A 10,616-nucleotide genomic window follows, 5' to 3' on the forward strand; every position below is an offset into this window, starting at 1 on the left:
GTGATAGAGAGTAACATGAGTATTATTCTTCCACTTTTACAGATGAAGAAACCAAGGTTCAGAGAAGTAACCAACTAAGATTACAATGCAATTTAGTGGGAAGCCTAATTCAAACCCAGGTTTCCTGACTTCAACTCTATCTCACCACAGCACTTCCTACAAGGTCATAGCTATGTCAAAAGAAGTTTACTTGATGTGAAGCCACAACCCAAAGGCTCAAAGGGATACTGGTAGGGGATGGGAACATAACAATTCAATTCAAATACTAGTCCAACTGGCTCACTGTCAGAGCAGCTGACCTAACTCTTTGCAGGCTGACCAAGTCAAGAGACCTATACAAATCAGAAAAGACCTATACAAATCAGAAAGTCAATCAATTCACAAGAATTGAGGGCATTTTATGACATTGTGGCATTCTCTAACAAAGAGAAACTTGGATAAGTGAGAAAACTGGAACATAAGCAGGAACTAGAATTACCCAACACAGCCCAAGGCTGTCAATGAAAAACTGGTGGTGCTGAGAATTCAGCATTGGCCTAAATGTTCTAGAACCTGCTGAAGGATGTCCACTGAAGGCACAGGACCCAACCAATGGAAACTAATTAAAAGTCCCTGGGGCAAAACAGTTTACAGCATAACATCTAGGGGATCTCACATAGAAACTCTGTATCATAAATAGACAAAGCACTTCTCTATTTCAACCCCCCCTCAAATTTAAAACTGCTCTCAAAATGGCATAGAAGTTGCTTTCTCCTACCTCAGAGACTTTGTATTCACAGGTTAACTTCTTCCCCTTAACCCCTTCATTTAAGGTCAGAATGAAGCCGATGTAATCTGCATATGCCTGAAGAGAAAGAGAGAGAAAGAATCAGCTCTATCACCTGGAACCTACTATGAAGGTCTCTGAGGATTATTTCCCAGCTCTAATTATTTAGCATGCATCATACTCAGATGCTCCAAGGCTTCCAAGCCCTGAATGCAGGAAATGATACATCTAAATTCTCTCCAATCTATCCCCACCCACCTGCCAAATCCTCAATTCTAGAATATCAGCAAAGTACAGATTCCTTCAGTGGACACTGTTTGGCTAACCATCAAACATTCCCACACTCACATGCCTCAAGACCCCCTGCCCCAACTCAGACCCTTCAACAACTACATATTTGTTTTTTATCTTCCCTTCAGCCCATCCCATAAAGACTGGATGAGGAAGAGGCCAACTTCTCACAAAGGGTGAAGAAATAGTTTCCAGTTGTCAAACCAATGAGTACCAAGCCCCTCTATACTTATATCCCAGGTTACCATCTTTGTTCCTCATATTGCCCCAAAATCTAAAGGTTAAAACTATTAGGATAAGAATAGGCTATACAGGATAAGAACCTATGTCATACCTAATACTAAGAAGTTCCAGAAACAGTGATCTACTTATTGCCTACTCGTTTCATGCCTCTTTTTCTCTCACTTTTTCTTCTTCCAACCCTAGACATTGAGTCTCTTCCCCAGTAGATAATAACTAAACATCATCTAGGAAGGCAGTATTCTTGTATCTGGATCCTCTCTGGTCAAAAATATAAGAACAACCTGGGATGGAAACTTCAAACCAGAGTGAGATAAATTTCTATAAAAACTCTCCCCAAAGACTTCTTTCCTTAAGGAACACCATGAATCCAACTGTCTGAGCACATATCCAACTAATAATCAAATGCAGAGGCAAAGACTAAATGTAAAAAAAGCTAATATACTAGATTGTGCCCAGGGAATCTCCTTCTAAGTCAGAATTTGCCTCCAACAAATGAAATAAGAGAAGCTAAGTCTCTTACTTTTCAAAACTCCAATAAGAAAGCAAAGGACTAAAATTATGGGCCCAGTCCTCTATCATTTAGATTTTCACGCTAATTCGGCAAATTAAACAAAAATGCAAGCATATTAATGGCTCATGAGAATCAGGGCAGATTTCCTGGTCCCAATCCCAAAAGACCTTCTTGGGTAACTGAGTACTTTTCTTGTAGAAGATAAAATAATGGTTTCTCTCCTTAAAAGTTTAGATTCTATAGGCAAGTAGGGCTGAGTCCCAAATTCCCCAATCCTACCAATAAATAAGACCCTGGGCACAAGGGAAAATTACTTTTCAGAACAGAATCGTCATCTCATTCCAGTTCTGACCCTACAGCATAACTTCTGAAACATGAAATATTTACCCACCAACACTGCCCACTTGTACCTGAGACCGTTTCCACTTGCCCATGTCAGGAACTGTGTTTATCTCCTTCTTTGGAATCATGAAGTTATGAGTAGTAGAGCAGGCATCCTCCAAAGGGTCTGAGTGAAGAAAAAGACAATCAAATAGCTTCTGAATCAGGAAATTGGATTCCTTCTCTAGCCCTGATATTTCCAAACCTTAACTCCCTAAAATATGAACCTGGACATCCATCTAACCATGTCAATATTAAACCAACATTTTGGGCAGGTAGGTGGCTCAGTGCATAGCCAGGCCTAGAGATGAGACGTCCTAGATTCAAATCTGGCCACAGACATTTCTTAGCTGTGTGTTCTTGGGCATGTCATTCAACCCCTATTGCCTAGCCCTTACCACTCTTCTGCCTTGGAATCAATATTTAGTATCAATTCTAAGACAGAGGGTAAGGGTTTAAAAAAAAAAAAAAGCCAACATTATCTTACCTTTGTATTTCTTCAAAAGAAATTAAAAATACTGATTGTTCAATTTATGACTAACTCATATAACAGATGATCTCTTGCTCTTAACTCCTCCCTTTCTCCCTTCCATTTCAAATAAACCATTATGGAAACAAAATTAGAGCTTCTAAAGAACTTGTGGATTTGAAAGTGAGGATGGGAAGAAACTGTGAAAAACAGAAATAGTTTAAGAGAGTTGATATGGGAAATGATCCTAGGCAGGACTGGTATGCCTACTTTCATGATCCTTTGCCAACAAATACCTTCTCCCACATTATCTGATATTCTCTTCCATTTTGTTTTACTTCCTGAAATTCTATCACTTAAACGAACCCTTTGAGATAATAAACTGCCTCTTAAAAAATGGAATTACTCAGAGTTGAACTTTAATAGTTTTTTAAGTTAAAAGTCAAGAAATAGACTGGGAAAATGAGCAATCAACAAAAAAAAGAAACTAACTATATAAAAAGTTACTATGGCGACAGGGAAGATCAAAATACAAACAGAATACAATGAAGTCAAAACTAACTACATCAAAAGCCTCTAAAAAAAAATGTGAATTGGCCTCAGGCCCCCAAGAAATTCCTAAAAGAACTCAAAAAGAATTTTAAAAATCAAATAAAAGTGGCAAAGGAAAAACTAAGGAAAGAAATGAGATTGCTACAAGAAAATCATGAAAAAAAAAAAAAACCTAGCTTGGTTAAGAAGGAAAAAAAAACTACTGAAGAAAATAACACTTAAAAAATAATAGGCCAATTGTAATGGAAGCACAAAAATCCACTGAGCAGAACTCCTTAAAAAGTAGAATTGGCCAAATGGAAAAAGATATACAAAAACTCACTGAAGAAAAGAACTCTTTAAAAAACAGAATTGATATGGGAAAAAGAGGTACAAAAGCTCACTGAAGAAAATAATTCTTTAAAAATTCAAATTGGGCAAGTGGAAGCTAATGACTGCATGAGGTTTCAAGAAACAATAAAAACAAAAAGAAGAAAACATAGAAGAAAATATGAAATATCTCACTGGGGAAAAAATTGACCTGGAAAATATAATCAGAAGAGAAAATGTAAGAATTTTTGGATTGTAAATAAATAAATAAAGCCATTATTTAAAAAAGAGAGAGAGCCTACACATCATCTTTCAAGAAATTGATCTGATATTTTAGAACCAGAAGGTAAAATATGTGAAGATGGTATTAACTCTACCCTGCCCATTTTTAGATTTAATTACCAAAAGTATAAACACCCCACTTACACTTGAGTGGGGGAGGTCTGTAACCCATGTGTGCAAAAGTGGGTGACAAATCAGAATCTACTGACTGCCCCCTGGACAGTCCTAAGCAAAACTTTAGATGTAATTGGTACATGTTAAAACGGAAGGAATGCACAGGAAGTGACGAAAAGAATGGTCTTTAAAAGTGGCCAGAATCTCCTGGGAACTCTCTCTTTTCGCCTTGTACAGGACCCTGGAGGAGCTCTGGCTGAGAACCTTGGATTGCTTTCTATTTCTCCTTAGAACTACCATGTGGGTAATGAAAAAAGACTGACTCCTTCCTGGATTTTCTAAAGGATCTATCCTCAGGAGAGGTCTCCTCTCTCAGGAGAGAGTTTGTGGCTGAAGTCCCAGCTTTATTCATCACTGTGCCCTCGGCTCAAAGCTGAGGTCCCTCCAGCTGAGGACTAATTAGCCCTGTCTGGGTTGAGCCAGGGGCTAGAGAAAAAATGCTTAGTGTGTTAGGTTAGATATCTTACCCTATCTTCTCTCTGATTTTCTTACTTTCACTCTTTCTATATTTCATAAATAAATTACCATTAAAAAATCATTTGGAATTGATTAAATTCCTGGCAACCAAAACTCTTTAAATATTCAGTCCAACCGTAACTTTTTATCCCTTTTACAAAAAAAATGGAAAGAATCTACCAATCACTCCTGAAAGAGATACCAAAATGAAAACTCCCAAGAATATTATAGCCAAATTCCAGAGCCTTCAGGTCAAGGAGAAAATACTGCAAACAGCTAGAAAGAAACAATTCAAATATATTAGAGCACAGTCAGGATAACACAAGATTTAGCAGCTTCTACATTAAAGGATCAGAAAGCTTAAAATATGATATTCTGGGGGGAACAGGGGCACAAAGGAGCTAGGATTACAACCAATAAATCACTTACTCAGCAAAACTGGTACAGTATATAGTGTAGAGTATAATTCTTGAGTGGAAAAAAAATAGATATTCAATGAAATAGTGGACTTTCAAGCATTTCTGATGAAAAGACCAGACTTGAATAGAAAAATCTGACTTGCAAATATAAGACTCAAGAGAAATATAAAAAGGTTATAAGCAAGAGAAATCATAAATGATTCAATAAGGTTAAACTGTTCACATTCCTACAAGGGAAGATGATACTTACAACACCTAAAAACTTTAACATCATTATGGCAGTTAGAAAGAACATACATAAAGGGAACAGTGTGAGTTGAATATGATGGGATGATATCTAAAAAAAATAAAGGGATAAGAAAGAGGAATGCACTGGGAGAAGGGGAGGGTAAAATAGAGTGAAGTAAATTATTTCATATAAAAAAGGCACTAAAGAGCTCTTAAAGTAGGAAGGTGGAGCATTTGAACCTTACTCTCATTGGAATTCACTCAAAGAGGGAATAATACACACACCCAGTTGGGTATAAAAATCTATCTTATCCTACAGGGAAGTAGGAGAAAAAGGGTACAAGAGAAGAGGGGGGTTGCTGATAGAAGGGAAGGCATATTAGGGGAGGCAATGGTAAGAAGCAAAACACTTTTGAGGACAGACAGGGTGAAAGGAAAAAGTAGAATAAATAGAGGGGAAAATAGGATGGAGGGAAATGCTGTTAGTAATAATGACCATGAAAAATAATTTATCAAGTTTCTCTGATAAAGGGTTTATTGCTCAAATATATAGAAAACTGAGTCAAATGTACAAGAACATAAGTCATTCCCCAATTGATAAATGACCAAGGGGTATGAACAAGCAATTTTTGGATAAACTAATCAAAGCTATCTATATTGATATGAAAAAATGTCCTAAATCACTATTGATTAGAGACATTCAAATTAAAATAGCTCTGGGGTACCACTCCATTCCTATCAGATTGACTAATATGACAGAAAAGGAAAATGACAAATGCTGGAGAGAATCTGGGAAAACCTGAAACACTAATATATTGTTGGTAGAGTTATGAATTGATCCAACCATTCTGGAAAACAATATGGAACTATGTACAAAGGACTATAAAACTGTACATACTCTTTGATCCAGCAATACCACGAATAAGTCTGTATCCAAAAGAGATTAAAAACACAAAAAGGAAACCTATGTGTACAAAAATAATTATAGCAGCTCTCCTTGTGGTGGCAAAGAATTGGAAATTGAGGGGATGCCCATCAAATAGGGAATGGCTAAATAAGATGTAGTATATGATTGTGATGGAATACTACTATTGCTATAAGAAATACTCTCAGAAGCAAGATGCTCTCAGAAAAACCTGGAAAGACTTACATGAATAGAGACAAAGTGAAATGAGCAGAACCAGGAGAACACTGTACAACAATATTATACAATGATCAATTATAAATGACAGTTCTTCTTAGCATTATAATGATTGAAGATAATTCCAAAGGACTTAAGATGAAAAATGCTATCTACCTCCACAGAAAAGACTTGATATTGTCTGAACGAAGATCAAAGCATACTTTTTCAAACTTCTTGTTTGTTTCTTGATCTGTTTTCTTTCACATGACTAATAAGGATTTATATTGTGCATGACTGCACATTTATAACCTAAATCAAATTACTTGCCATCTCATTGAGAAGGGAAAGGAAGCAGAGGGGAGGGAAGGGAAAATTTGAAACTCAAATTTTTTAGAAACAAATGTTAAAAATTGTTTTTACATGTAATTGGGGAAAAACAAAATATTGAGAAAAATAGAAAAATGGAAATTATCTCTGAAAAAAATCAAAGAATCATATTATTATTTATTAGTTTGATTCAATGGAAAGAGTTTTGATTAGCATGTAGGTAATTTAGTAATTTTAGATCATTGAAGGTGATAGGACTGACTTGAGTAGGATAGCAAAGTTGAGGAAATGGAGACTAGAACAGTATAAGGGCACTAATTGGCTAAATACCTAGGAATGGCAAGTGAGAAGATGCAACATTTGGTCTATAAATTTTTCTCTAGGGTGGGCCCTGCTATCTGAAGTATGAGTCCTGTTCTCTGAAATATGAGCCCTGACCAGAATCTACAATTTAAACTAGTACTTTTAGCAATCAACTATTAATTTCAGCTATGCTATTTGTTAATCAAGCTTATATCTGTTAGTCTAGGAACATCATTTCTATGGTAAAAAACTAACCAAGTTCCAAAGTGTCAATGTGAAAACTACTTTCCAGAATATACCTCATTACTATGTTGAGGCCTACCAATACTTAATGGACACTGATCCCAGTGTCATCCTTAACTAAAAGAAATTACTGAGGCAATCTAGGCTTGTAATCTTTGAGTACTGCTGATTCAGGAGTCATTGTAACACGGTCCTATGACACTGCAGTGACTCTTGAACATGTAATACCAAAATAGAGTGTGAGCCTTAAAAGACAAGAACATGAAAAGTGCTATACTGAATCCAGTTCAGCATACCTGGCCCAGGAATGGCAATCAATAAGTAAACACTTATTAAGTACCTACTATGTGACAGACACTGGAAAGACAAATACAAAACAAAAACAATTCCTATCTTCAAGAAGCTTATATTCTACTAAAATACTACAAATGAGTAACTACAAGTTATGTACAAAATAAATACAAACTGCTGGGAAGGCTGCACTCTGAGGAACTGGAAGAACTTTTTAAAGGAGTAGCACTTGAGCTCAGCCTTGACAAGGGCTTGTGTTTCCATGGTATGAAATAAAGAAAATTATTTCAGGAATGGAGGTCAGCCTAAGCAAAGACATAAAAGTAAGAGATAATATGTCACAGTGGACAGTAAGCATGCCAATTTAACTACTGATGGAATAATGTATAATTATCATAGAAAGACATAATTAACTGATGGAATAATATGTAATTATCATAGAAAGACAAGTGAGATCCAGATTGTGAAGGGCTTCAAAGACCAAACAGAGAAGTTTACAGTCTATCCTAAAGGCAACAAGGAACCACTGAAACTTCACCAGCAGGGAAGTAACATGGTCAGAGCTTCACTTTAGGAATTTCATTTTGGCAAGCTATGTGGAAGAAGAACTAAAGAGGAAAAAGACTTAATAAAAGGAAATTAACTAGGAAGCTATTGCAATAATGAAGGCAAGAGGTGAAAAGGACCTAGACTAGGGAGGTTATCGTATGAGTAAGCAGAAAAAAGATGTGAGAGATGTTGAAGAAAGTAGAATAGTCAGCACTTGGCAATTATTTGGATAGAGGAACGAGAGAGGGAGAATGAGAAAAAAAAAGAGTCAAGGATGTGATAGTATCAGTAGTAATAGCAGCAAATAGCATTTATATATTACTTCAAGGTTTTCTAAGTGTTTTACATATATCACCTTATTTGATATTCACAACTCTCTAAGGTGGATGTTATCCCCATTTTATAAATGAAGAAGCTGAGGCACTGAGTGACTGTCCTGTGTCACACGGCTATTAAGTGTTGGGCAGCATTTGAACTCAGGTATGGGTCTTTATCCATTGTATCACCTAGCCACCTCCAGGGGCAATCAAAGTTCAGAAGATATGGATGAGGAGATTTTTCCATATAATCTTCTAGCCTAATCAGTTATTTGAAATTGGTTATTTTACTAATAGAGGAAGCTCCTCTCAAATTCTCTAAAACTTAGAAATGTGCCATGTGAGGGAAAGGGTCCAATTGGGCAGGGCAAGACATTACAGTAGAAAGAGTAAAATCACCTTTACAAATATCACAGCATCATCTCTCACATTTATGTGCTCAACAAACATCAAATAGTAGTACTCCCTTTCACATCTCTATCCAAATTCCACTCCACATAATCACCCCAGTTTAAACCTATATATTGCTTCTTCTGACCCTATAATGCTCATTCCTGGAAAAGCTTCCCTTTTTGGGTAAAGATCCTATCCATCAAGATCTCAATCTAACTGCCTAAAAGAGGGAATGTTTTCCATAGCACTTGGGTGAAAGAAAGGACCTCAATTCTAGGAAGTCCAGGCCACATCACTAAAATAGCTTTGAACTTTGGAAATCACTTTGCCTATCAAGACCTTAATTTTCTGCTAAGAAATATGGAATAGGGGCACCTAGATAACATAGTGGATAGGGTGGCAGGCCTGGAGTTGGGAGGTCCTGGGTTCAAATACGACCTCAGATACTTCTTGGCTATATGACCCTGGGCAAGTCACTTAACCCTGTTTGCCCAGCCTTGCCCTTCTGTCTTAGAGCTAGGACAGAATGTAGGAGTTATTGAAAAGGAAAGAAAAGAAAGGGGGGGGGGGAGGAAAAGAAAAGAAATAAGGGATAAATCTTGGGGAGATACTCTTAATGTTCCTTTAAGCTTTAAAATTCTGAAACACTTCTCCTGTCATAACATCTTAGCATTAATAACCTGTTTCCTCCAGCCAATTCTCTGAACGAAGTTTTTATCTCCTTCCTTCTGCCCACTACTCTTCTAAACCCTCTCTTCTGTCACTCTTTAGTCCATTCTAAAATGTCCTGTTCTACATCATCTTCTCCCTAGTAAACTCTTCCCCCTTTAATACCCTACCCCTCTTCTTTCAGTCACCAAATGCTCCCCTTTCAACCCCTCAGACTGCTTTCCATCCCTCATCTTCTCTAAATCATCAACCCCTTCCATTTCACCTTCGCAGTTAACAAATCCTCCCCTCATCTCTTAAAGTCATAGGATTTCAAGATGGAAACTTTAAAAGATGATCCAACTCCATTTTACAAACAATGAAAGTGAGATTCAAAGATGCTAAGCAATTTACTCAGAAGTCACACAAGTAGAACTGGAACCTAGATCCTCTTAACTCCAAATTCAGTCCTAATCTACCCCCACCTACAATCCCTTCAGTCTCTATGCCTTCCTGACTCCTACATCCTTAATCACTGGGTCTCTTTCTGCCCCACCCCATTTCCAAAGTCACTTGGGCCTCTTGTCCCTCCATCCCTTTAGTCACTCTGGCCTCCTCCAGTCCCTCATCCCCTTAAGTCACTTGGACCTCCTCCCATTCCCTCTCAGTCACTCAGGCCTTCTGCCTCTGGGCCTCCTCCTGCACCTCATCCACTTAAACACTTGGGCCTCCCTCCTGCCCCTCATCCCATAGTATTTCCTCTCCACCCCAAAGCACCCCTATTCCCCCTCAGTCACTCAGGCCTCCTACCGCAAAGCCTCCTCCTGCACTTCATCCCCTCGGAGGCTTGAACCTTACTCTTGCCTCTCATCCTCTCAGTCACTTTGGCCTCCTCCTGCCCCTCATTCTCTCAGTCACTCTGGCCTCCTCCTTCCCCAGGGCCTCCTTCTGCCCCATCTCTTCAGTCACTCCAGTCCCCAGTCCCCAATCCCCTCAGGCTATCAAGACCCTCGGTATCTCCTCCCCAACTGATGGCCCTCCTGGCGGCCTCCCTTCAGTGCCCACATTGCCCCGAATGCTTTGGTCAGGCCCAGATCCTACCTGGAGGCGGCTGCCGCCCGCTCTCTGCCATCTTGTTCACGGAGCCGGTCGGTCCACTCTCCCGCCGCTATCACCTCTCACCTTTCCTCTTTTGCCTCCCCTGCTGGCTCCACCCCGGGCAGTGAGGGAAGAATTTACGGAAAAGGAACCGGCACCCGCTCTCTATAACCGAAAACCGCGACCGAGCGTCACCAGATCTGAGACACCCGCCATGTTGATGCGGGGCGCTTATGAAGTGCA

General features: G+C 38.6%; 1 protein-coding gene across 3 annotated transcripts in view; it reads right to left on the reverse strand.

The window, feature by feature from the left end:
* Nucleotides 1-10,541, reverse strand: part of PTPA (protein phosphatase 2 phosphatase activator) — a 42,665-nt gene extending 32,124 nt beyond the window's left edge. For 2 of the 3 annotated variants that reach the window (XM_044663999.1, XM_044663996.1), the window contains exons 1-3: nucleotides 10,377-10,541; nucleotides 2,222-2,319; nucleotides 758-844 (exon numbers count right to left, since the gene is read on the reverse strand). In XM_044663999.1, coding sequence (XP_044519934.1) covers nucleotides 758-844; nucleotides 2,222-2,319; nucleotides 10,377-10,407 — 216 coding nt within the window. In that variant the 5' untranslated portion in view covers nucleotides 10,408-10,541. The remainder of the gene's footprint in view (nucleotides 1-757; nucleotides 845-2,221; nucleotides 2,320-10,376) is intronic. The other variant, XM_044663998.1, reaches the window with a different exon arrangement.
* Nucleotides 10,542-10,616: the final 75 nt, after the last annotated feature.

This window comes from Gracilinanus agilis, chromosome 2 (assembly GCF_016433145.1).
Source record: "Gracilinanus agilis isolate LMUSP501 chromosome 2, AgileGrace, whole genome shotgun sequence".
Lineage (NCBI taxonomy): Eukaryota > Metazoa > Chordata > Mammalia > Didelphimorphia > Didelphidae > Gracilinanus > Gracilinanus agilis.